At 43.6% G+C, this 27,386-nt stretch overlaps 1 protein-coding gene across 1 annotated transcript; it reads left to right on the forward strand.

The window, feature by feature from the left end:
* The first annotated feature begins 412 nt into the window (after window positions 1-412).
* On the forward strand, window positions 413-21,457 carry SLC10A6 (solute carrier family 10 member 6). The gene is made up of 6 exons (XM_069485594.1): window positions 413-789; window positions 12,074-12,192; window positions 13,761-13,849; window positions 17,140-17,315; window positions 19,875-20,032; window positions 21,246-21,457. The coding sequence occupies exons 1-6, from the start codon at window positions 413-415 to the stop codon at window positions 21,455-21,457; spliced, it is 1,131 nt and encodes a 376-aa protein (XP_069341695.1).
* Window positions 21,458-27,386: the final 5,929 nt, after the last annotated feature.

The following is a 27,386-nucleotide window of genomic DNA, read 5'->3' on the forward strand; positions in this document are numbered from 1 at the left end:
TAGCATCGCATCCTGGCTCTTTAAAATCCCTACTGAATTTGGAGAAATTATGTCTTGGCATCCAACCCACTTTCCTGGAACACAATGTGATGCTGACGACATAGCCCCGGTCACTCCACTTGACAATAAGTTTGCTTGTCTCACTTCATGTAAATACTCCGTGGTGAGTGAGAACAGACGTAGCAAGCCTTACTTACAGTTTATTATGTTTCATGCGCGTGGTAATTACTTTCTATAATGCCGCTCGTGAATAAATCGATGAGATTTGGATGAATCAGCCGGCTGGCCAATAGCTATTGGAATGATTCTTCACGTGTGACTTCGTTGCATTATTACAAAATGTGGCTGGATAGACCTGCCCGGCCATGACTGCTGATGTTCACTTGCCACGCTGCCTTGGGGAGATGAGGAGATGAGAGCGAACTGTTCCAGCGGCTCAGCCTGCCCTGCCAACACTTCGGAGGAGGAGCTGCCAGGGCACCCGCAGGCTCACGGGAGCCTCGAACTTGTTTTCACGGTGGTGTCCGCCGTGATGATGGCGCTGCTCATGTTCTCCTTGGGCTGCTCCGTGGAGGTCCGGAAGCTGTGGCTGCACATCAGGAGGCCCTGGGGCATTGCCGTGGGGCTGCTCTGCCAGTTTGGGCTCATGCCTCTCACGGCCTATCTCCTGGCCATCAGCTTCGCCCTGAAGCCAGTGCAGGCCATCGCTGTTCTCATCATGGGCTGCTGCCCCGGGGGCACCATCTCTAACATTTTCACCTTCTGGGTCGATGGCGATATGGATCTCAGGTACGTTAGGCGTGTCAGGCGGGGGAAGCTCATTTTCCCACGTCCCGGCCTGGGGGGGAATAACTGACACTTGGTTTAAAAATGCTTCCAATCTTTTGGTGGAAACATCCCAAACAGTATGGAGACTTGTTCAGCCATGGGAGGACTTTCTGTTCTGAGCTCAAAATTCACTGTGCTGTGTTCCTCCTTTGCTTTATTAGCAAGGCTGCTCTGAGGAGTGGGAGTCGGTCCCTGTGTGATAGGGGAGGCAGGTCTCCCCCTCACCAATGGCCCTTCGCAAGCAGGAGCCCGTTCTCAGACACACGGGGCCGTAAGGGGTCGTGGCTTGGTAGCAGCGCGGCGTAACAGGACGAAGCCCTCGTAGCTCTCATCAGGAAGTGTTGCCCAAGTACACACTTGATGAAATAAGTATTTTGGGGTCTGGGGGAAGGAGCGTTAGGGGTGTCTGATAGACAGATCCTGCTTTAAGAGCCAGTGGTGGCCTGTTGGTTTGACTTGGGGACCAACATGATGGCTCCTGCGACTAAAATTGTTCGTTCTTGTTGCTTTGCAGATGCTTAACCTTCATCACTAGACTCGCATTCCTTTCAGTAAGCCAGTGACCTTGTTCCCAATTATGGTAGATAAGTACCCCTGGGAGACATTAAGCTTCATCATTCACTGACACTTTAATGAGGACGAATTAATCACATAGTTTTTGGAGTACAGATTTTGATGGGGGGGAAAAAAGAGCATTTGAGGATAGAATAGAGGGGCCAGCATTGGAGAAAAGAAAGAGCTAAAAACAATGGTCTGTCCAGGTTCTCTGCTTACTTGTGAACACACTTTTTCGCCTCCTGCCCAGTCCAGAACTGCGTATAAACGTCAATCTGTATTTCGTGTGTATGTCAGTTAGTTGAGATTTACTATACGACACGTGAACGAGTCAGAGGTGATGACTGAGCTGGGAGTTGACATCCGTGAGGGTCGGCTGCAGGTTTGGGTCTCCAGTTTCCTGCCTGTGCTGAGTGTTAGCCTACGGAACGTATTTCACCTGTAGATTTTAATGGGCTCACGCCATGCAGACTAGGAATTCACTTTCATATGTCAATGTCTTTCAGTTATCCACTTAGGAGAGATTTACAAAAAAAAAAACACTTGATGAATTTTGTATCTTACCACCAATTCCAGTGCATTCGAATGAATTGCTAATTCGAATTCGGTAATGTTGATTATTCACATAATTGGGAAATGATAAATATTCTTTGCATGCAGTTTACCTACCAGTAATAAATTCCAGAACCTGAAAGTTTTCGGAAAGAAAAAAGAAACTAACATTTATTAAGTGCCCTGATGGGCATGGGATAGATGTTCTCATGCATATTTTCTTCTTTGCTCTCATAATGACCTTGCAAGTGACCTTTGATGACTCTGAATTTTGTAGCTGAGAACACTGTGATTCAGTTTGGTTGCAAAGCTTGCCAGATGCTACAAATGAGTATGGCAAGGGCTCACACTTGAATCCACATCTGTTTTACATCAGTCTGTAATTTAGGCACTTTTTTCCTATGACATTTAGCAACACAGCTAGATCTTCTGTTTTGAGTAGAAGCATAAATCTTTAAACAGTGTTCTCAAACACTTCTGTTCTGGGAAAGAGAACATTTATTACCTTTGTCTCTTATTAGTCAATATTGTAATACGAAGTCTATGAAAGATAAAGCTAATTTTACTTCCCTTTGCCAACCCCTCTCTATAATTAGATTTTAACTTTGGTCAAATTATTTAACCTATCTAAGCCTCATTTCCTCTGTTTCTCATAAGACTACTTTTTTTTTTTTTTTTGGTTGAGACAGAGTCTCACTCTGTTGCCCAGGCTAGAGTGAGTGCCGTGGCGTCAGCTTAGCTCACAGCAACCTCAGACTCCTCGGCTTAAGCGATCCTACTGCCTCAGCCTCCCGAGTAGCTGGGACTACAGGCATGCGCCACCATGCCCGGCTAATTTTTTCTATATAGATTTTTAGTTGTCCATATAATGTCTTTCTATTTTTAGTAGAGACGGGGTCTCGCTCAGGCTGGTCTCGAACTCCTGACCTTGAGCGATCCACCCGCCTCGGCCTCCCAGAGTGCTAGGATTACAGGCGTGAGCCACCGCGCCCGGCCAAGACTACATTTTAAGGAGGAAAAAAATACACGCACATGTATACATATAGTATGCCAAGCATATACTAGATATGCAATAAATATTATCTACTTTTCCCCTTTTCTTTTTAAATTTTGAGTCTCACAAACAAAATAAAACAAAAACCAAGAAAAGCATACACTGTAGGAAATGAAATTTTAAAGTGGGGGCTATATATTAAATTTTTAAAAGCTTATCGATCTAAAAGTAACAAAATCTTAGTTCTCAGTAAAAATTTCAAATAGGAGAAAAAATTCCCTATTGTTGTGTAAAACAATATTCAAGTTCATTACATTTCTTCACAATTACCAACAAAATCTTTTTTTTTTTTTTTTTTTTTTTTGAGACAGAGTCTCACTCTCTCTCCTAGGCTAGAGTGCCGTGGTATCATCATAGCTCACAGCAACCTCAAACTTCTGGGCTTGAGCGATCTTCCTGCCTCAGCCTTCCGAGTAGCTGGGATTACAGGCATGCACCACCATGCCTGGCTAATTTTTCTATTTTTTTTGTAGAGATAAGTCTCATTCTTGCTCAGGCTGGTCTTGAACACCTGACCTCAAGCGATCCTCCCGCCTCGGCCTCTCAGAGTGCCATGATTGCAGGCGTGAGCCACGGCGCCTGCCCTTGTAATATACTTTGAAGTCACGCAGTGTGATGCCTCCCGCTTTGTTCTTTTTGTTTAGGATTGCTTTGGCTATTTGGCTTCTTTTTTAGTTCCATATGAATTTCAGGATTTTTTTCTGTCTCCGTGAAAAATGTCCTTGGTATTTTGATAGGGATCACATCGAATCCATATATAGATTTGAGCAATATGGTCATTTTAACAATATTAATTCTTCCAATGCGCGAGCATGGGATGTTCTTCCATCTGCTTGTGTCCTCTTCAGTTTCTTTCGTCGGTCATTGTAACCAGACGAAGTGCACATTAAGTACATGGACACTGTTGTGCAGCTGTCACCAGCACCCATCTCCAGGGCTTTGTCATCTTCCCACACTGGAACTCTGTTCTCATCAAACCCTAACTGCCCCCTCCCCACCCAGGACCCGGCAACCAACATTCAGCTTTCTGCCTCCACGAATCTGACTGCTCTAGGTGTCTCATCTAAGTGAAATCATAAACTGTTCGTTCTTTTGTGTGTGGATTATTTAATTTAGCGTAAGGTCTTCAAAGTTCATCTGTGTTGTATGTAGTGTGTATCAGAATTTCCTTTCTGTTTAAGGCTGAATAATATGCCATTGTACGTGCATATCACATTTTATCTATTCATCCATCAGTACACACTTGGGTTGTTTCTACCTGTTGGCTGTTGTGAGTGACGTTGTTATGAACATGGATGTACTAATATCTTTTTGAGTCTCTGCTTTCAATTCTCGTGAATACATACTCACGAGTGGGTCTTAGGTTAGGTATTAAGTATGTTGTGACTATAAGAAAAGCAAAGCAAATTGTGAAGTCCAAGTGTCCCCCTCCCCCGACCCCAGTTCTGTCTCCTGAAACCATTCCACGGAGATGCCTCTCCTCTCTGTGCCCGCAATGCCAAATATGTGGCTCTTTCTTTCCATCTATCGGAAGGCGCTGCATTAGCTGGGCTACTCACCTGCCTCACCAACTACATCTGCACGCTCCCTGAGGGCTTGGCCATTTCTGTGTGCTCAGAGTCCCCCTGGCAGGGGTAGGCACTCAGCAAATGTGAATGAATGCCCGAATGGAAGTTTCTGATCGCCTGTGCCTATTACACAAGTACTCCTGAAATGCACGCCATTTATTAGGGCAACTCAGGACAGCTCCCACCGCCGTTAGTTTGACAACTGTTGATACAGATGAGGTTCGTTCTTCCCTAAGGGTGTATCTGCATCCTGAGCTGCAGAGTAAGGACTCTGACACTGACGGTGGTAGAGCCTAGGAAGTTCCGAGGCCAACTTTGACCTTTGAACTTTAGATAGAAGGTCTGGGTCCTTCAGCCGAGACCCTGGAAGTAAGACTTCAGTTTCTTCAAGCCTGCCTGACGTCCTTGTGGAGAACTGAAGGTTCTGTGTGTTTAAGGATTTGGAGACAGAAATGAGGTTGAATCCATGTGACTCTATGTAAGCTTCTGTGAGTCTCCGTAGCTTAGTTTCATTGGCTATAAAATGGCAATAATACCTACACATAGAGTTAACGCATAGAGGAAAAGAGAAGGAGTATATACATCATGAGGCACAGCACCTAGCACATCGTGCTCAGTAAATACTCATTATTATTGGGAGGCAGCAGACAAGAGTAACATTTATATTTTGGGATGGAAATCGGGCCTTGAACTCTTTTCTAGGGTCAACTCTACTGACATGAACTTACAGACACCTCATGTCCATCTGTTTAGCCAGATAATTTTTCATTTCTTTCAGTGGGGAAGCAAGTAGGTACTTTCATAGTTTGGAGAGTCAGAGTTCCTGATTTTATGGATTTGAAATTAAAAGAACATTTGAATAATTTAAACCCCAATTGCAAAATATTATTGACAGTGCATTTTAATGTAATGCACATATATGTAATTTCTCTTTTTAAAGGGAGGGTTCAGGATTTACCTGTTTGTCCGGACTTGCTCTATCTGTCTCCCTATTCTCCGTGATAGTTTGGAGACGATGATGCCATTCTTCTTCGTGCAAGTGGAATCTTGTTATGTTGAAGTTAGATTTTGCCGACGATCTTCCTGTATGTGAGCAGCCACGAGATCCAGTCAGCCACGTCCTCTGCTCATGACACAGCGGAATTTCATGGCAGAAAATAAAAGGTGTGACTTTCTGCTGCACTGACACACGTTCACCGTGTGCTGCTTTGTTGGCATTTAGAGCAGTTGGCAGAGTACCAGGATCATCTGTCGCCATCCTTGACCGTTATCGTGAGGATCCTGGGCTTAAAACCTGTGCCAAGGATGGAAACAATAACCTAGGCAGTCAAGGATGTAGGATTAGTCTGATCTAAATCTCACACCTGCTTCCCATAATCATGAATCTTACCTTTCTGCTGTTTCGGAGAAAGCCATACCGTGGGGAAGTGCTGTGCTAGTTCTCCAGAAGTTCAAGATTACAGTGATGTAACACAGAATTCCTTTCAGGGTTTGGTAACGCGGAGAGCCACAGAATGTGGCACTGTCATAGGCTAAGAATTTGGAAAAGCTTCCCAGGCACCCTCTTCACAGATACAGAGGTTTGAGGGCCGTGGCCACTGCTTTTCGTCTTTTAGGCCACCCTCTAGCCAGGCAGAAGTCTTTGCTTAAACTAAACATTCTTAATAGGATAAAATAGTTTTAGATTTCATAGGAATAAAATGTATGCAAGAATTACTAAGAAAAATTAGGAAAGGAAAATTTATGTGAAGGTATTTGCCCCGCTGTGTAGGAAAACACGCTACGAAAACACCGTCATTCAAACAGGCTGGCATTTGTTCAAGAAAAAAGAAAGGTATTCAGCAATGGGCTAGAGAAGAGCTTCAAGAAAATATTTTTTAAAAATTTATATATTAATTTTTATTTTTATAAATTTAGGAGCTACAAGTGCATCTTGTTATGTGGATATACTGCGCAGTGGTGAAGTTTGGGCTTTTAGTGTCTCCATCACCCAAATAATGTGCATTCAAAACACAAAACAAAACAAAACAAACAAACAAAGTACACTGTACCCATTAAGTATTTTCTCATCCCCCCACCCCCTTTCCACCCTCCCATCCTTCTGAGTCTCCAGGGTCCATGACTCCACACTCTGTGTCCATGTGTACACACATTGCTTAGTTACCGCTTACAGGTGAGAACACGTGATATTTGACTTTCTGTTTCTGAGCTGTTTCACTTAAGATAATGACCTCCCATTCCATTCATGTTGCTGCAAAAGACATGATTTCATTCTTTTTTTTTTTTAATGGCTGAATAGTATTCCGTTGTGTGTATATCAACAAAATTTTCTTAATGCAGTCAGATGTTGATGGACACTTAGGTTGATTCCATATCTTTGCTATTGTGAATAGTGCTGTGATAAACATACCAGTACAGGCATCCTTTTGATATAATGATTTCTTTTCCTTTGGGCCAGATACCCAGTAGTGGGATTGCTGGATCAAATGGTAGTTCTATTTTTAGTTCTTTCAGCAAGCTCCATACTGTTTCCACACAGGTTGTGCTGATTTAGATTCCCATCAATAGTGTATAGGCGTCCTTTTTTCTCTGCATCCTTCCCAGCATCTGTTATTTTTTTTTTCTTTTTGATCATAGCTATCCTGACTGGTGTAAGATGATATCTCATTGTGGTTTTTATTTGAATTTCTCTGATGATTAGTGATGTGGAGCATTTTTTCATATGCTTGTTGGCCATTTGTATGTCTTTTGAGAAATGTCTGTTCATGTCCGTTGCCCACTTTTTAATGGGTTTATTTTGTTGTTGTTGAGTTTTTTGAGTTCCTTATAAATTCTGGATATTAGTCCCCTGTCGGATGCATCGTTTGCAAATGTTTTCTCCCATTCTGCAGGTTGTCTGTTCACTCTGCTGGTATTTTTGGTCTTTTGCTGCACAGAAGCTTTTTGGTTTAATATAGTCCCATTTGTCTGTTTTTGTTTTTGTTGCTTGTGCTTTTGAGGTCTCAGTCATGAATTCCTTGCCTGGACCAATGTCGAGAAGAGTTTTCCCTAGGTTTTCTTCTAGTATTTTTATAGTTTCAGGTCTTACATTTAAGTCTTTTATCCATCTTGAGTTGATGTTTGTGCATGGTAAGAGGAAGGGATCCAGCTTCATTCTTCTGCACGTGGCTGTCCAATTTTCTCAGCACCATTTATTAAAAAGCGTGTTCTTTTCCCGGTGTATGTTTTTGTTGACTTTGTCAACGCTCAGTTGGCTGTCCAGAAAGTATTTTGAATACACCTGGACATTTAATGTATGATAAAATTCAGTTTAGTGGAAAATGGTTTATTTAGTAAATGATATTGACACACGTGCCTCAGGATGGGGAGGGATCTTTAACAAGACAAGATACTCAGATGCCATTTAAAAAACCAGCTTTGACTATATGAATGTTAATTATGGCCAAAGTCATACGCAAAGTCAAAGATATACACTAAGCTTGGCAAAGATATTTGCATTATGCATGAGGATATGTATAATTTTGAAAGAACTACAGATTGAGAAGCGTAAGTCAGACAAGCAAGACTGTTTAGAGGACAAAGAAGAGGTCACTAAACATGGAAGAAAGAGCAACCTCATAGAAAATCAAGAGTGTAATAAAATGAGAGCAAGATACATTTTTGAATGCTGTCATGAGAATTTAAAGGGATTGATCACATCCACAGTGGGCAAGACTGTGAAATGCAGCAATCTCTCTGGAAAGTAATCTGGCAGTATCCATGAAAATGAAAAGTACAGACTTTTACATAGTGATTCCACTTTGGTGAATCTACAGAAATAAAAGAATCATCTCAAGTGAAATATGTACTAGAATGTTTGCTATAACATTATTTGTAATGGCAAAGAACTAAAAGCAACTTATCTATCATTAATGAAGTGACCGAAGAAATCATGGTGTATTTAGATTACGGCGTACTCTGCAGTTCTTTAAAAGACTGAGTTTAAATGTATTGATCTGAGAGGATGTGTGTGATAGATTAAGTGGAAGAAAAGCAACCAAGTTGTAAAGTATATTGTCTGGTTCCTTTAAAAAGAAAAAATAATGAAAGAAAAAATCGTGTTCATTGAACAAACAAGCATGAAATATATGGACTGCTTAAAAGAAAAGGGGTATATACAAATACTTGTAAATTTTTTAAGTCTGGAAGTCTTTCGTTCTTTTTTTTTTTTTTTTTTTTTGACAAGGTCTCACTCTATTGCCTGTGCTGGAGTGCAGTGGTGCAATCACAGCTCACTGCAACCTCAAACTCCTGGGCTCAGGTGATCCTCCTGCCTCAGCCTCCCGAGTAGCTGGGACTACAGGTGTGCACCACCATGCCTGGCTAATTTTTTTGAAATTTTTTGTAGAGATGGTGTCTCACTATGTTGCTCAGGCTGGTCTTGAACTCCTGGCCTCAAGCGATCCTCCCACCTCGGCCTCCCAAAGTGTTAAGATTACAGGCATGAGCCACTGCACCTGCCCAAAGTTTGGATTTCTGAAAGGGGTACCAATTAGCTAAATATTTGCTTCTTAAAATTTTAGTCATTTTTGTCCTTGAAAGAGCATGATTTTATAGAAAGTCTCTGTTTTTCTGGATCGCCATGGGGGTTGTCTACTGTTTGCATTAAGTGTCAGGGGGTCACTTCACCAAGATTTTACCAAGGTTCACCTGCAGATATATTACACGTGAGGAAGACAGAGAGGACGTTTTCATAGCATCAGGGTATTGACACACTGGTTCATTCTTCGATTTGTACATTTATTCAATATGTAGCTAATGAGCTCCTCCAACGTGCTGCAGCAAGAGGCCACCCCAGGTCCTAGAGACACAGAGGACAGCGAGGCCTGGCACAGAGGGACAGGCACACAGGCACTCACGCAGGGTTCAGTGTGTGTCGTTCATGAGGTAATGTCGAGAATAGTGTGTCCAGAGGGCGAGGGATTCCGTATCCCAGAAGCGGCGTTGCTTATTTTGCCAGACAGTGCCAAACTCCTTCCAGGGCACGCCATTTTCAGCAGCAGTGAAGGAGGGCGCAGGAGTATTTGTAATATCATTGAAGTAAAATAGAGGCTGCTTTGCCAAGAATATAAACAATCTTCTGGCAGACAATAAAGTAATCACAGACACGTTGTTTTCTTTCTTTCTTTCTTTTTTTTGACAAGGTCTCACTCTATTGCCCGGGCTTGAGTGCAGGAACGCAATCACAGCTCACTGCAACCTCAAACTTCTGGGCTCGGGTGATCCTCCTGCCTCAGCCTCCAGAGTAGCTGGGACTACAGGTGTGCGCCTGTAGGCAGGGTGATGAGATGGAAATGTTGGTGACATATACTCTGAGGACGCATGACAGGTGACTGAAGGCCCAGTTAAGTGCTGGAGGACGCTCGTCATCTCTGCACTAGACCTGAGACCTACGGAAGGTCTCTTTCCTCTCCTTGGTGGAGCAGGAGGGTGGCCGGCCTCTCTGTCTGTCAGTCATGCATGCCGTGAACACAGATGGCGCACCGTGTCTGCAGACAGCGTGGATGTGCTTAAACAGATTGTGCAACTTTTTCCAGCAATTGAAAGAGAAAATGTTTCATTGGTCTGAAGGGTATCTCACTTCCATTTGTCTTATTTCCTCTAACTTTATTCATGCATTGTTTCACTGGTTCCATCAGCCAGAGAGATACAAAAGACAGCTTGAGCTTGGGCGTTGGGAGTGGGAGAGAGCGATGGAAAGAATAGATTGGGGGTGGAAGGCGCCCAAAACTGGGGGTAGGTTGAAGGGTCCTAAATCTACTTGTTGGGTTCTCATCCTCCTTGATCTTTTGTTAGCATTTAGCCTTCATCTGGGAGCTCTCTTTTCTTAGCTTTCATGAACTAGAACCTCCCAGCTCATCTCCACTTGACTTCTTTGTTTTTTAAACTATTTTTTTTTTTTTTTTTGAGACAGAGTCTCGCTCTGTTGCCCGGGTTAGAGTGAGTGCTGCGGCGTCAGCCTAGCTCACAGCAACCTCAAACTCCTGGGTTCAAGCAATTCTCCTGCCTCAGCCTCCCGAGTAGCTGGGACTACAGGCATGTGCCACCATGCCCGGCTAATTTTTTTCTATATATATATTTTTAGTTGGCCAGATAATTTCTTTCTATTTTTAATAGAGACGGGGGTCTTGCTCTTGCTCAGGCTGGTCTCGAACTCCTGACCTCGAACGATCCACCCGCCTCGGCCTCCCAGAGTGCTAGGATTACAGGCATGAGCTACCGTGTGCCCGGCCTTCTTGACGGATACTTAACAACACTTCACATTGGGGAGGTGCTTAACCAGCTTTGTGGCATTTGAACTTGCCCTAATCCAATCCCTCTGGTGCCAAACCTAGACAAAGACATCACAAGAAAAGAAAACTACAGACCAATATCCCTTATGAATATACATGCAAAAATCCTCAACAAAATACTACCAAACTGAATCTAGCAACATAAAAAAGGATTGTACACCATGAACAAATGGGATTTATCCCAAAATGCAAGGTTGGTTCGGTATACAGAAAAATCAATGTAATACACTATGTTAACAGAATAAGGACACAAAAGGAATGAAACTTGAAAACATTTTGCTAAGTGAGAGAAGCTGGACACACAAAAAAAGGGCCACATATTGTATGATTCTATTCATATGAGATGTCTAGAACAGGTAATCCTAGAAGAACAGAAAGTACATTCATGGTTGCCAAGGGTTGGGGGGAGGAGGAATGAGGAGTGACTGCTAATGGAGATTGGGTTTCTTTTTGGGGTGATGAAAATATTTTGGAAATAGTGCTGTTTTTGCACAATCTTGTGACTGTGCTAAAAACTGCTAAAATTTTGTACAATTTTAAATGATCAATTTTATGGTCTGTGAATTATATCTCAATAAAAAAGTTGTATAAGAAAAGAATCCTGGCTGGGTGCGGTGGCTCACGCCTGTAATCCAGCACTCTGGGGGGCTAAGGCAAGAGGATCGCTTGAGGTTAGGAGTTTGAGACCAGCCTGAGCGAGAGCGAGACCCCCATCTCTACTAAACATAGAAAAAATTAAATTAGCCGGGCATGGTGGTGTGTGCCTGTAGTCCCAGCTACTCGGAGGCTGAGGCAGGAGGATTGCTTGAGCCCAGGAGTTTGAGGTTGCTGTGAGCTAGGCTGATGCCACGGCACTCTAGCCCGGGCAACAGAGTAAGACTGTTTCAAAAAAAAAAAAAAAAAAAAAAGGAAAAAAAACAAGAATCCTGTAGCACCTATCAGAATGCTTAGGGCAAGTAGATGCTTAAATAAATATGAGTTAACAGATGACAAGGACTGCCGGAAATATCTTCCTAGAGCAAAAATACAGCCATCGCCTTTTGAATAATACAAGAGACGCAAGCTCCAAGGAGCTTACCCCATGTAATCTCTAAGAACTGGCGTCCCAGGAGTTGCTTTTGGTAAAGACTAAATTCTTAATTTCCAACTCTTCCTCCTAAGATTCATCTTAATTTTCCTTTCAGCATCAGTATGACAACCTGTTCCACGGTGGCTGCCCTGGGAATGATGCCACTCTGCCTTTGCCTCTACACCTGGTCTTGGAATCTGCAGCAGAGCCTCACCATTCCGTATCAGAACATCGGTCTGTACCGGGCTCGGGGAACGGAGTACCAACAGGGATAGCTGTTGTTCATTACATATCTCTTTGCCCAGGGATTTTTGGGGTGCTATATAATTTAATTCACTAAATAACCCTACAGTATAGATTCTATTACTGGTTCAATTCCCTAGATTTTCAGGCTTAGAGAGGTTAAAGTAACTTGACCAAGATCCTGCAGCTAGTTAGCACAGAGCTAGAATTCTAACCCGGCATCTGCTTGTAAAGGCCAAGCTCTTGACCCCTACAACAGTTCACTTTTGAAAACAAAGTCAGAGAACTTACTTAAAAAAATTAACCAAACCCTTATATAAACTATAAAGCAATTCGACTCTTTTTGATCCAAAGTTAACTGGATCTTGTGGCTGTAATTAGACCTTAGTTCTCATGACTTCACCTTTCACCCTGCCTGTGAGCCTTGATTTTCTCTTAGGCTGAACGTGAATGATTCTTCCTGGTGATTAAAGCTCATCCGCCTGTCACAACCATACCCATGTCTCTGTCATTCTCTCTTCTCCTGAGTGTGATTTCTCATTAAACCTTGCCCTTTTCCTGAAGCTCTCTGTGGACTTACTCGGCTTGGAAGAGCCATGTGGTGGAATGATCTGCCTCTTCTAGTTGCGCCAGAGTCTTTGGAGAAGTGGTGGAAACTATGATTGTTATAAAGTGTCAATCTAGAGTCTCAAGCCAGCACCTTGAGGGTTTACAACCCAAGGCCCATAGTTGAAAACCATAGATAGAGCCATCTGCTGGTAACAGCTGGAGACCATTGAATTTGTAAAATTTGAATGAAATCTAAATTTAGAAACCATGATGTTATGTGCAACTTTTTCTGATCAGTAAGTTATTTAATATATGCTGTTTTGATCATATGTTCTGAAAGGCACTCATAAACGATTAAAACTCAAAACGTTGTAAACAACTCGTATAACTTTGGAGCCAATATTGTAGGCGTTTCCTACTGGGAAATGGCAGCGTTTGGATCCTGCCGACAGGTGGGCAGTCACCTCTGCCCTACTGAGGCTGCCGTCAATGCCTTTATTCACTTGTGCTAATTAAAAAGGCATTTTTTAAACCCATTTTGGGTTACCTGGCTAGGAGAAATTGCTTTGGTAGTATAACAAATGCTATTTCTATGTCTGTAATAGATACTCTTTACTTTGGAAGCAAATGACCCATTGGCCTCAAACGGAAATAATAGCTGTGGCTGTAGAGGGTGGCACTCACACATGGCCACCAAAGAATCCCATGAACTTAAAACGGTCCTCTCGTTCTCTAGTCCTTACGTATCTGGTTGTCTTTAAAGTTCCATGTGATTGCCCGAGGGATTCTGCAAGAGCAATGGTGGCCCAGGGACGGTGGCCGGCATTACTGTCATACGCCCTTCGAAGACTCTTTCCAAGATTTAAAAAAATTTCTATTGTTGGAGGTGGATGCAGAAATAAAATGCAGCTTTGGTTAAAGCTGTTATCCAACTGAGATAGAAATTGCTGAGAAGGACTGGCAGTTACGGTGAGAGGGGAGGCCGGCTGATGGATCTTTCTCCTCTGTAGGAATTACCCTCGTGTGCCTGACCATTCCTGTGGCCTTCGGTGTCTACGTGAATTACAGGTGGCCCAAGCAGTCCAAAATCATTCTGAAGGTGAGCAACTCCACGGCCCTGTTGGCACAGGCTCAGAGACTTGAAGGACAGAAGTGGGCCACGGCTGGAATAAACAAGCTGCTCAAATACAGCCCCATGCCCAGCAATCTTCCTTACGTGTCCCTCGGTTTTGGGTCCAGCTCTTGTATTAATTCCACTCCTCTGAGCCTCCTCTGTCACGCCCACAGGCCCACACACCCAGGCTATGGCAGCCTGGAAAACATGGGACTCAATTTAGTGACAGAAAAGCTAAGCCCTGTGCGTGGACAGCAGAGCCCAGGGCCTGTCCCTTCCCAGGCCTCACCCAGGCACCGTCAGGGCGAAAGCTGTTCAAGCCGGCGTGACGTGGAGCCCCGGTGTTCCGGAATATGGCTGGTTTTTTAGAAAAGTAGGGGCAAGGGAGGCCTTGCGGACGCATTCCTGGGGGCACCTCTAAAGTTGTAGTTTGTACACGTGAGCTAGGCTGCTGACCACGTGAGTAATATTGATTAGTTTTTTTCATTTTTTTTTTTTGAGATCGAGTCTCACTCCATTGCCCTGAGTAGAGTGCCTTGGCGTCAGCCTTGCTCACAGCAACCTCCAACTCCTGGGCTCAAGTGATCCTCCTACCTCAGCCTCCCGAGTAGCTGGGACTACAGGCATGCACCACCATGCCCGGCTAATTTTTCTATTTTTAGTAGAGACGGGGTCTCGCTCTTGCTCAGGCTGGTCTCGAACTCCTGACCTCGAGCAATCCTCCCGCCTCGGCCCCCCAGAGTGCTAGGATGACAGGTGTGAGCCACCGCGCCCGGCCGAGTGAAATTGTTTAAATGAGATCATGCGGAAAGCGTTGAGAGGTCCAGCTATGGAATGAAGGTGCCCGGAACCTCCTACCTCCTCGTGCAGGGTTTTGTCTGCCGGAGAAACAAACAAATGTTCTTGTTAAATGGCTTTTAAAAATCCCTGACGAGGAGGCTTTCTCAACCATGATGTCAGTCTCCTGGGGTGTTTTCCATTTTTCCAATTATGTGTCATTTTAAAGGATCTAAGATCACAGTTATGTGCTTTCAGGAAGAGTTGAAGGATAGTTTAGTTATATTTTACATTTATAAAGAAAAAAACATTTGGGGTTATTTGGAGGTTCGGCAAGTAAATCTCAGTTAATTTGAGCTTGGGGTTTGTGGTTGGCTCGGTTTGAACTCTTGCTGTTTGGCTCCATGGGATGGGACGCTGCCTTCCCGGTTTCCACAAGGCCGAGCAGCCCCAGCGCTGTTCCAATACGGTAAAGGGAAGAGGGGTTTATAAGCAGACAGCTCTGCGGGCACGGAGAACCGGAGGAAGGCACGATGCGGTGAATTTGGGTTGCATTTGAATCACTCTAACCTTGACCCTGCACACCTGATTTTCAGTCTTCTGTTCAGCTGTCCTCATGGAATAAAGTCCCCTCATTTCCATGTTTATTCTGGTTATTTCAATAGGAGAAAATTTCCAATGTGGCAGTGTTTGCTTATGTCTTTTTTTATAAAGCAAAGAGGAGAGAGTACGATCACGAAAACTTCTCACTTTTCAAGCACTTTATCTTCCATCACTTCTCTTAAAACTAGCAACAACAACAAAAATCCTAATTTTGGTGTTTCTAGATCCTCTATTAGTCTGTCAGGGTCAGTGGAGACACCAGATGAATTTTCTGTGTTCCTCTTTTACTGCAAAGAGCAGATTTAAAACCCCTTTCCTTTGGCTCTTTCATAGTATTTGTGGCAAAAATATTTTATTATATGCATAAATATTCTACAGCACCTTAGTAAAAAAACAGGCTAATTTAGTCTTTATTTTAATATAACTTCATTCTCTGTTCTTAGTCCTGTTTTAATTTTAGATCTGACACATTGTCTGAACAAACCAGTTTTGCTCATTTGCTCTTCATGAATTTTAAACTTTCAAATATTTTTATCGTCCAAAGAGGAAGAGAGGATTTTGTATTCAGAGGCTTCCTTGTGGGTTGGCACCTTTCTGTTGGGCAGAGGCCTGGTCCGTCCCTGTATTTGCACAGTGAAAACGACCCCTAGAGCACATCTCCGGTGCATTAGGGTATCTTGTTCATTTGTTTTTTTTTTTTTTTGAAACGGAGTCTTGCTCTGTTGCCTGGGCTAGAGTGCTGTGGCATCAGCCTAGCTCACAGCAACCTCAAACTCCTGGGCTCAAGCGATCCTCCTGCCTCAGCCTCCCGAGTAGCTGGGACTACAGGCATGCGCCACCATGCCCGGCTAATTTTTATATACATATATATATATATATATATATATATAGTTTTAGCTGTCCAAATCATTTCTTTCTATTTTTAGTAGAGACGGAGTCTTGCTTTTGCTCAGGCTGGTCTCGAACTCCTGACTTCGAGCGATCCTCCCGCCTCGGCCTCCCAGAGTGCTAGGATTACAGGCGTGAGCCACTGCGCCCGGCCTGTTTGTCGTTTTCTTTAGTTCCTCTTGGCCACCTTCCTTCACATCCTGAATCATTCCAAATCAAGGTGGATGCCGTAACTGAGTGCACAGTCTGCTGTTTGCATGGTCTGAGGGGGAGCTTGCCACGACCCTGATTTTCTCAACGTATCCTAGGCCAGGCGTCCTTCCTATTTGATCTAAAACTCTAACTATTGGGATTTTTGTTGTTTGTTGATTTTTTTGTTTCTGTTCTTGTTAAACAACAAAAGTAAGAGACAGTATCCGTTGGGGAGCGGATAGAGGTCTCTGTTGGTATTTCTCACATCACATGAACATGAGCTCGGATTGTCTAATGAGGAAGGGTGAATTCCCTCTGGGGGTGAGAAGGGCAGGGCTCAGAGCAGCAGGAAGCCGCTGGTGGTTGGAGGGAGGAGAAGTGAGCAAGTAAGTGGGTGGTCAGGCAGTGTAGACCTCAGGCGACAGGTTCCCAGTGAGAGGTCTTGGAGGAGTGTAGGGGTGTTGGAAGCTTATCCTCAGATCCCACTTACTTCACAATTTTGTCGTATCTATGAAAAACTCTATCGCCCAGTCCTCTGGCCAAATCCTCTACTTGAAGAGAGAAGATACGGATCATAAAATAAGAGGATTTATATCTGTCGAATTCCACTGATTTCTAGTGTAGCCAAGTCACTCGACCACTTTGGAACTCAGGTTTCTCCTCTATAACATGAAATCGGATTCAGTCGTCTCTAAGTGCCCCGTTTGTTCTAAGATTTCTAGGTTCCAAGCATTTTAGAGCCTTGATGGACTCTGCATCGTAGAGCAGGAAACCCCGTGGTGTTTGCACGTGCTCATTTTGTTGGTCTGCTTTAGATTGGCGCCGTGGCTGGGGGCGTCCTCCTGGTGGTGGTCGCCGTCGCGGGTGTGGTGCTGGCCAAGGGGTCCTGGAACTCGGATGTCACCCTTCTGACCATCAGCTGTGTCTTTCCCCTGATCGGCCACGCCACGGGCTTTCTGCTGGCACTCTTCACCCACCAGTCTTGGCAAAGGTACGGTTCGATCATCCATGACCTTTTCTGAGAAGGGCGGATTAAACACACTGTGCGGGGGGCTTTGCCGCGGCTGTGTTGGAGACCTGGAGAGTTTGGACTTACGCGTGCGGGGAACAGAACAGCTAACCGGAAAGCGGGTGGAAAGATCACGGTCATTCTTCTGCAAACCAAAGGCCACATGGATGGGAAGCTGCAATGCGTGCAGTCAGCAGTTGGTTAGTGTTAATACCACTTGTTGAGATTTGGACACATTTCTCTTCCTAGTCCAATAATTCAACAGGAGGAATGAGATTGTTTCATCAAGCACAGAGATCATTCCAGGGCGCGAGCAAGTTTCAAGGGATTAATTAGGTCCTTATCCATTGTTGGTGCCAAATTTTTTAAAATTGCTGGTGACAAGAGGCAGGTAGAGAAAGGAGACCAACTTGAGAATCAAGATAGGAATTTGTCTTAAATATTATCATTACAATTGGGGGCGTGTGATTTGTAAACTGTGAAATATTAAAAGTGACAATACTGCATGTTGGCATGTCTGTCATGAGGTGGGCATTACCACACAGTGACAGAGGAGACAAAAATTGGTATAAACCTTCTGGAAGGCAATTTAGTGTTGTTACCAATAGCCTTGTAAATATTTATAGTTAACTCAGTAAGTTTAATTTTAAAAATCTGTTCTGAAGCCAGCATGATCAGATACGCACACAAATACTGCTATGTTAAGAGGATAATTGCAGTGTTACTTATAAATATAAAAATGGAAACAATTTAAATATCTAACACTAGGGATATATTTAATTTGTGATGTATCCATGTGATAGATAAGATGCATCCATTTTTTTGATTTTGGAAAACAAGAGATAAATTTCAGCTAAAAAAGAATAGAAAAGGGTATGTATTTTTATTCCCACTCGGTAGAAGCAAGCAAAAAGAATTCTATGCATGGAAAAATACTGGAAGAAATACACCATATGATCACAGCGTTTAATTTTCAGTAATGAGATTAATTTTAGCTCCTTAATATATCTTTGTTATATTATCTAAGTTTTTCAATAAGTATGTAGTATGTTTAAAATCAGAAAAGAATTATTAAAGAAAACTAAACTATGCAGTTGAATTCCAAAGGTGGAGGTTGGGAATTTTTAATTGGCTTTATGCTACTTCCAACCCACTTGGGGGACATCTAGGATTGTACCAAGCGCTGGGTAAGTCTCCGCCCAGTCTATCTCATTTACTTTTTACTACAACCCCGAGAGGTGGGTACTGTCACCGGTCCTCACTCTGCTGATGAGCAAACCCTTCCGACGAGTTAAGTGACTTGACCAAGTTCATAGAGCTAGAAAATGGGGAGTTAGGATTTGAACCTGGGTTTATTTCCAAAACGAACCAATAGGAACACAGACTGTTACGTGATTGAAATATAAGTGGATTTGGAGAGAAAGTTCTCCTGTGGCAAGACACGGTCAACAATCTTGTCTTTTCATACCTGATGGCCTGACAGAGATCAGGGCTGAGATGTTGCATTTGCCTTGTCCGTGGTCCCGGTGTGAGTTCCAGCTTTGTAGCATAATCTGAAAGAAATGAGGATAGTTTGAGTAAAGTGTAGCAAGCAATAGGGTAAGTAGAAACAAAACATGAGCTTGTCCTGTACCATTGACGGTGTTTTTACCCCACATGACACACGCTTGTTACCTCCGCATTCTAGTCCAGCTTGCACACAGATGCTGGTTTGCCTTCTGAAACCCTTCTCCTGTCTCTTCTCTTCCCAGGATAAAACCCCGCAGGCTCCCTTTATAAACCGGAAACAGGTGAACTCGCTTAGCCCAGGCCCCACGGTCCTGCCCATGTTTCCCTTCTTCTTCCTCTCTTTCTCCTTTGCGAGGTTTATTTGATTTTCTGCAATCAGAAAACCAATAAAATATAGAAAAGTAAAAATAGAAAAAAATTATTACTACACCTTTTCACCAAAGGCAACCATTTTATACATTTGGTTTTCATTTAGGGTTTTTGTGTGTTTGTTTTCAAGTGTTGTTTAGTTTTCACTGTTTCATGTCTCTAACTCAACTTTCCATTCTCACCTCCTCCAACCCTCCACTCCGTGCAGCTTGGCTTACAGTATATGCAATGGTCCCTGGTCCCTGGAACTTCAATTTCTATCGTTTGTCCCCTACATTAAATGCCTCTTCCACTCTTTCCGTCCTTTAATCTCACTCCTCCTCTGTGAAGCCTTCTCTAACCATTCCTGACATTTCCTGAATTTCTACGCATCTCCCTGGCCCTTGATCATACTCTGCCTCGTGTTGTTGCTGAACCTTTCCTGTGTGTGTGTCCTGCCTTTTTACCTGGATTCCTAGGGCAGGGTTTGCTAAGTCCTGCTCCACAGTGCCTCTCAGAAGACTCCCTAGAGAGTAGGCACTTGGCAAATAACTATCGAATGAGTGTAGACCTTTTTAGTGGCCTAAAAGCTTCACAGCTCATGTTTGTAGTCATACCTATGAGAAAACTGAAGAATAGTTCTCATCGCCAGTATGTAACTCTTGCAAAATTTTTCCCTGGTAGGTGCAGGACAATTTCCTTAGAGACTGGAGCTCAAAATATCCAGCTGTGCGTCACCATGCTGCAGCTGTCTTTCAGCACGGAGCACTTGGTCCAGATGTACAGCTTCCCGCTGGCCTACGGGCTCTTCCAGCTGCTGGACGGATTTCTCATTGTTGCAGGTGGGTGACCTTCCCTGGGGCAGACGCCACTGACAGTTGCTCAGCCCCGCTTGCCGACTGTTTTCCAACCCACACTTGCACGTGCTGCCCCTGGGGTATGTTTTTAGCCTGACATTTCCGGACACGATAAAGTACACACACACACACAGGATACTTGGACACAAGGGAGAGTTTCACAGAGAAATATTTTTTCGAAATCTGAAAGCGAGCTTATATTCATAATTATAAACAATTGTGCTTCACAAAAACCAGCGCATTATCAGAACTTAGATTTCAGGACATGTTAAGACAAGGTCTCCGTGAGTAATCGCTGATCTCAAAAATGACAGTGCTTTACCAAACTTAAGCATTTATTTATGTCTCCTTAAAAGCCTTGAGGTTTCCCAAATGCCAAGTCATTGCGGTGTTTCCATAACTAAGACTTGTGCTGAATGGCTGCGAAATATTTTCCAAGTATAATACATATACAAATATTGAAATACTATACATATATACATATATATATTTTACCTATTCATACAGCCAAATATATATTATTTTGGAGTCAATCATTATGAAGGTTCACAGAAGATAAGTTTAAAAAAAATGTGTATTCAAATCCTGCTCACAGAGCCAAAAAAAAAAAAACAGAAAAGAAAAAAAACGTGTGTATACATACACATACATATTTTAATCTTGGGCCATTGTAAAGTTTTACTGTTGTCAGAGAACAGGCTCCGAGTGCGGTCAGTGATTGCCGATGTGTAACTGATTACATACTGATTACAGATATAACAATCTGTGTAACAATGTCAGAAATACTTGGGGTTTAATTTTCCCGTGAGATGAGAGAAATCCTAGCGGAGTCAAGCTCCTGGTTTTAGGTTCCCGTTTCTCTTCCCTGTCGTGGTCAGGCTGTGAGGGAAGCGTCATGTCTGGCTCCTCCCAGGCCCTGGGGACGCCCGACTCATGGTGGGGACCCGTGGGATCTGCTGACCGAGCGAATCAATGCGCCGTCAGCAACCTGGTGAATCAGTGTCATAGGACAGAAAGCGCGTCCCACACGCCGCATCATTCTGTTCATAGGTCTCTCTCCCCCCTCCTCTTTCTCCCGTGTGTTTATACGTGTATGATACACAGCAAACAGATCCCCAAAGTATTGACAGGTCCACAGCGTCCCCAGATTGCACTGTTTGCTAAAGTGATTTTTAAGACTGTATATTTTGACACCTAGCATATCAGACATACAAGAGGAGACTGAAGAATAAACACAGGAAAAAGAACCCAGACTGTGCAGAAGTCGGCCACAAGCAGAAATCCGCTTCTTCCAAAGAGACCGACTCTTTCTTGGAGGTGAATGACGGTGCCGGAGCTCCGGGGCCATCGGGGCCAGCGGATTGCCACGGGGCTCTCGAGCCAACTGGCCACCTGGCTTCGTGTGACTAGTGGGGACTTGCGGAGAGACCCCGCAGTGGCCAGTAAAGACAGCGCAGGGCTGATGCATGGATCTCCTTGGTAGGGCCTGGGTGAATCAGTGTCGAATGTTAGCACACTCACGTTGTGGTGTGGGTTGTGCATTGTGATAGGATCACTGTGTGAGAATATTTTGCACCCATTTCAGGGAGTTCTTTTGGGGGGTTTACACAGCATACTTACCAGCTGCCTTGTGTGTACTTGTCTTCCCACGCCGCAAATGGTACCTGGCTTCTCGACTTTGGGGAGGCCCTTTGCAACACTGGGGAGGAAGCACGCAGCTCTTACGGGCTTGAAAATCTTTGCTTGATTGTAGGTGTAATACAAGCTTAAAGAACACATGAGGTTAAAAGCTGAATGCTCTGTATTTTCACTCCTTAGAGAAAAACACATGCATATCCTTCTAAGCTATGTATATACATTGTATCATGTAAAAACACTGAGCTCATTCTATTAATGTATATTACTGTTTGTAAGTCACCTGATGACAAATTATGGAACATCTTTACTTGTCTGTTGACCTACCTCATTCTTTAGAATAGTGGCTACCTAGAACTATCCCACTGCACGGAAGGACTGTAATTTATTGAACCTGTCCTCATTAATGCACATTTAGAGAGCTTTCACTTAACGGTGTTTCAGTGCTGCTACCAACACTCTCAGCCTTGCGCAAGTCGCTCACTTCCTACAGCCTGCACTGCCAGGCCACCTGCTCATTGAAAAGTTGCACAAATTGCTGTCTGGCCGTGTTGCCCGAGAGGGCCTGGTTCCCCACAGTCGCACCAGGCTAAGGAATGATCAGTTTTGATTTGTTAAAACATCTTATTTAAACTTACATTTAAGAACTTATGACTAGGTCAGGTCCAGTGGCTCACGCCTGTAATCCTAGCACTCTGGGAGGCCGAGGCAGGCGGATTGTTTGAACTCAGGAGTTTGAGACCAGACTGAGCAAGAGCGAGACCCCCGTCTCTATTAAAAGTAGAAAAAATTAGCCGGGCGTGCTGGCGCATGCCTGTAGTCCCAGCCAGTTGGGAGGCTGAGGCAGGAGGATCCCCTGAGCCCAGGAGTTTGAGGTTGCTGTGAGCTATGATGATGCCACTGCACTCTAGCCAGGGCCATAGAGCGAGACTCTGTCACAAAAAAACCCGTCATGATTGAAGTAGAGCATTTTTCGTTATCATTTACCTGTTCATGTCCTTTGCCTGCTTTTCTATTGTATTTTTTCATTTATGATTTATAGATTTTAACACATAATAGTGACTATGTATTTGTATTATGTATTAACATTTTACCTACTGTATTTTATGTTTTTCTGTAATGTCTTTTGTTGCACAGAAGTTTTATATTTTTTATGTATTCAGCTTTATTAATGTTTTAAAAATATTTTTTGACCTTGATATCTGCCAGATGTTAGAATATTTTTATTTTTTGTGTGGATTGTGAATTGTGGTAGGATCTCTTTGTGAAAATGTGTTTGGTCCCTTTTCAGGGAGTTCTTTTGGGGGGCTTATACCACATATTTACTAGCTGCTGTGTGTACTTCTTGTTTTCCCGTGCAATAAATGGTGCCTGACAATAGGTAAAATCCATCCTCTGTTTGACATTATTAAAAATTTTTCCCATATACTTTTCTAGACTGAATATGTACATGTTCATTCCATTTGGAATTTATTCTTCTGTATGGTATGTTAAGAATCTATTTTTTAAGTTAATTACCCAAACATCATCTATGGAATCATTTCTCTTCTCTACTGATTTGAAATGCCACCTTTATCCCATAACTGCCTGCATATTATGCTTTTGTTGGGACTCCCTTTGGTTCCATTTCGTGTCTATTTTTATTTGTACGTTTTGAAATGCGTGAGAAAGTGTATTGTCTGAGATTTAATGCTTTACGATTTTATTCTGTAAGTATTCCCTGTAACTTATGGGTTAATGTGCTGATAATGATTTTTATGGCGTTTTACAATAATTCACAGAGCCTTTGTGGCGGTGCAGAAAGAGCTCTATTAAGTGTTAGAGCCACAAGAGCTTTTATATGGAAAAGAACTACGTAGATTTGTGACGTGATTGTCTCAACTGTTGCTTTACTACTTGGGGTTTCCCTTCTGTCCACTCGATCAATACTGATGTATGAAGAAGCCAGTCTGTGCTATGTACAGGCAAAGGGGACAGAGAAGACAAGAGGCGGAAAGGTTCCCGCCCTCATGGAACCTTTGGGGGAGTAGCTCACTGCAGTGGACACGGTTAGCAGAGCTGCAAGTTAACAGAGTCCCAGGTCTACAATGAGCATTACCAGGAGTTTTAAAGAATCCATAAAAAAAGAATTTCTAGATGGTTTCTTCACCTAGGCACCTAAAACAAAGTGGTGAAAGTCGACAGTGTTCTGAAAGCATTAGCAATATGGTCGGTATTCACCACGGTCAGGACATCTCCAGGATGAGGGACACGTCTCCCAGTGACCACCCTTTCAGACAGAAACAACACAAATCAACATAAGGGCTTCAAAGTGGCCCTGTCAGAAGACGCCGTCTCCACGCATGGTTTGTAAACATGTTACTGAGAACTAGAAAGAGTGAAGCTGTCCAGGGGGCAACACGTTATCTTTAGGACAAAGAACAGAACTAAAAAAAGAAAAAAAAAAGGGTCTACTTGAATAAATCGCATTCTAATTGATCTAAATCATCGCGAGTGGACAAAAGCTGGGACCGGTACGAAACTCGTGAGCGGGGCCGGAGAGCTAACGGTGAGCAGAATGAGTAGCTCTGTGTCTGGAAAGGACGGTCACGGCAGCAGATTAGAGTAGAGGGGACACAGGCTTCGCCAGGGCTACCCGTCGTATTGCACTTCAACAGCCAGGACGCCTCTGGGGCTGTGGGTCGAAGCTGGTCAGAGCCGCAGCTGAACGCTTACCTGGGTTCTCTGGGCAACCTCGGGCAGTGACAGCCCTCCGTGCTTCAGTCCCCTCTCTTAAAAAGGATGAGACATTCAGTCCTAAACACCCTGGAAAGGAGGTCACGTGAAGTCATGAGAAGTGACCAAGTGTCACACCCCATCTCTTTGCTTTGCGGTCACAAATACCCCTTATGTAGAGAGGACCATTCAGCCTAACGCAGGTTAGTGAATCACATCTCAGCAACCTCCTGACCAGCCTTTGCACGTGCTTTACCCATCGGGGGAGCCCGACTGGAGGGTCCCGGCTTCCCCGTCCTGCTGGTTAGAGCTTCCTCGTCAGCTAATACATCGGCAGCGTGGTGTATCAGCGTCTTGAGGGTTTGTTTAGCATAGCCTTTGGAATAGACCTGATTTTGGTTGGATGAATAAAATGTTTCTAAACCTGAAGGCTACTTTCAAATACTTATCTGTGACTCCTTTCAACAGTTACAAATTCAGATAATTTTGGGGTTAGGAAAATCTTAGACTGACATCATTCCTTAGTGAGTAAGGAATGGTACAAAGTGATGCAAAACTGGAAAGGCACACACTGGTTGCTGCTACCCACATCCATTGCTTTCTTTGTCCTTATGAACAGAACCAAGATTCTGTTCAGGACAGCACCATGCCTAGCTAAAAATAACTTTCTTTAAGCTGGAGGTCGGCATGTGAACGGTTTTTGCTTAGAAGCAGAAGCCTGCTCATGATTTCTGGGAAATTTTGCTTTCTAGCCTAGGCACTGACTGATCCTTTCTCTTTGTCAATTCCTATTTCCTTTCTGGAATGCAGATGTAATAGCTGGAGCTGCAGCAGCCATTTCCAGATCATGAAGAAAAGGCCAGGATAATTATAGAGCTGTTGGCATTCTTGAGCTATAGAATCGATCCCTACAACTGCCTACTTCTGAACTTGTTTTCTAAAGAAAAGAAAATAAATCTCTAATTTATGTAAGCCTGTTTGGTTGGTTTTTGGTTACTTGCAGTCAAATACAATCCAAAATTGATACAGTAAAATTTATTTATGTGTGGTTTATTCTTTTAAATTTCAGAATATTATGGGGGTACAAAGGTTTTGGTTACATGAATTGCTTTTGTACAGATTGAGTCAAACTTGTAAGTGTGCCCATCACCCAGACAGTGTGTGCATCGTACCTGTTAGGTGTGAAATTACCCATCCCCTCCTCCCACCTGCTTGATTTCCGTTGAATTTTACCACCATATGTGCACATGAGTGTTGACCTATTAGTTCCAATTTAGTAGTGATTTTATGTGTTTTTTCTTTTTCCATTCTTTCGCTACTTCACTTAAAAGGATGGTCTCCAGTTCCATTCGGGTTGTTACAAAAGGTATTAGTTCACCATTTTTTTCATGTCTAATACTCCATGGTATACATATACCACATTTTATTGATCCACTCATGTGGTACAGTGAAATTTAGATTGGCTTTAAAATATGCAGGCCAGCCCGTAATTTGTTACATTTATCTCCACCATAACAAGGTACTTTATTTCTGAAAAATGGGAGCACATTCCTTCGCTATCAGTGTGTCTATGACTGGAATATACCTGTGGCAAGCTGCTCTTACTTTCTTGGACTTATTACACTTAGATAACTAGTAATTTTTAAACTGAAAGACCTGGCAGCTGGAATCACAGATGTGAAACAATCTGATCTTTTCTCCACAGCCGTTTCTCTCCTGTTTATCATAATTCAGAAATCTCTCTACGTATATCAAAGTTTTGATTCTGGGATCAAATTATGTTTCCAATTCTTCAATGCTCAGGACTATGCTAAGATACCATTCTTTTGGAATACACAATTTTAGTTCAGTGTTATAGATATATTCCATTATAATTTGTGCTTCCCCTTCTAGAGTATAGCGTTGCACAGGGAACCAGCTAATTCGTCAACGACATGTTCCAACTTCCTTATACTCAGGGACCACCATGTGGCAGGTTCTTGCTGATGGAATGAGTGGCGATGAGGTTTGGCTTCCAGGCCGGGCCCAGCTCACGGGTGGTCCTCCTTGGGGAAAGGCGGCAATTCCCAGGCTGACCTTGAAGCCACGTGTCAATCACAGACCCTCCCTCAGCCTGGGCTCCCACAAACTGAGGGAAGGAGAGCTGACTTGCCGAGGTGTCACCTGCCCAGAGCTGTGAGACAAACTAGAAATAAACTATCACTTTTTAGCCACTATTATGTTGTGCGTTTATATTCTTTAGTACTTAGCCAATACAAGGTGTGTTAAGAGCCGAGTTGCGTTTACTCATTAATTTGGCATTTGAATGCCCCACGCGCCATCCCTGGCTCTGTGGCCTGGCCTTGCTCTCTGACCAGAGTGGCCCCTGCCCGACTCACCCCGTTCCACGCTGGTGGATCCAGCTCTCAGATGAGGGCAGTGCCACCGTTTACCATAATATAAAGTTTCCATTCAGAGGTCCTAAACCGAGTCCTGCATTTTCTTCCCACAGTTTCCATTTCCTAGAAACGTTTTTTTCCAGAAAAAGTTTCCTCCGGCTTTCCCCTTTCTCATGTTGACTTCGGATGGTGGCTAATCGCCTCCAGCTGTCCTGGCTCCTGGCGTTCTGCTGGCCTCGCTTCACATGCCACGACAGGAAGGTTCCAGCGCACGCAGAACAGGCGCTTCCAAATGTCATTTAAAGCAACAGAAACCCTTCTTTCCACGTGAAATCTTCGGCTACCACCCAGTCTGTAAACACTCGTCTGATTGAAGTGGGAACGGTGGCAGTGAGGCCTCCCCCGCCAGAGTCAGGGCCGGCTCTGAGGTGAGGATCCAACCCTGTTATCGGCGGGGAGTCGAACGTGTCCCCACGGAGCTGTACATATCCACGGACGCTGTCTTCCACCTTCAGAGAGCCCCGGATTCTCAAGAATAGGTCCCAGCAAGTGGCCGTCCTTGGGTAAGATTAGAAATTCAAGCCACTTAGCTCAGAACTGGCGGGATCTTA

Source organism: Eulemur rufifrons, chromosome 13 (assembly GCF_041146395.1).
Source record: "Eulemur rufifrons isolate Redbay chromosome 13, OSU_ERuf_1, whole genome shotgun sequence".
Taxonomy (NCBI): Eukaryota; Metazoa; Chordata; class Mammalia; order Primates; family Lemuridae; genus Eulemur; species Eulemur rufifrons.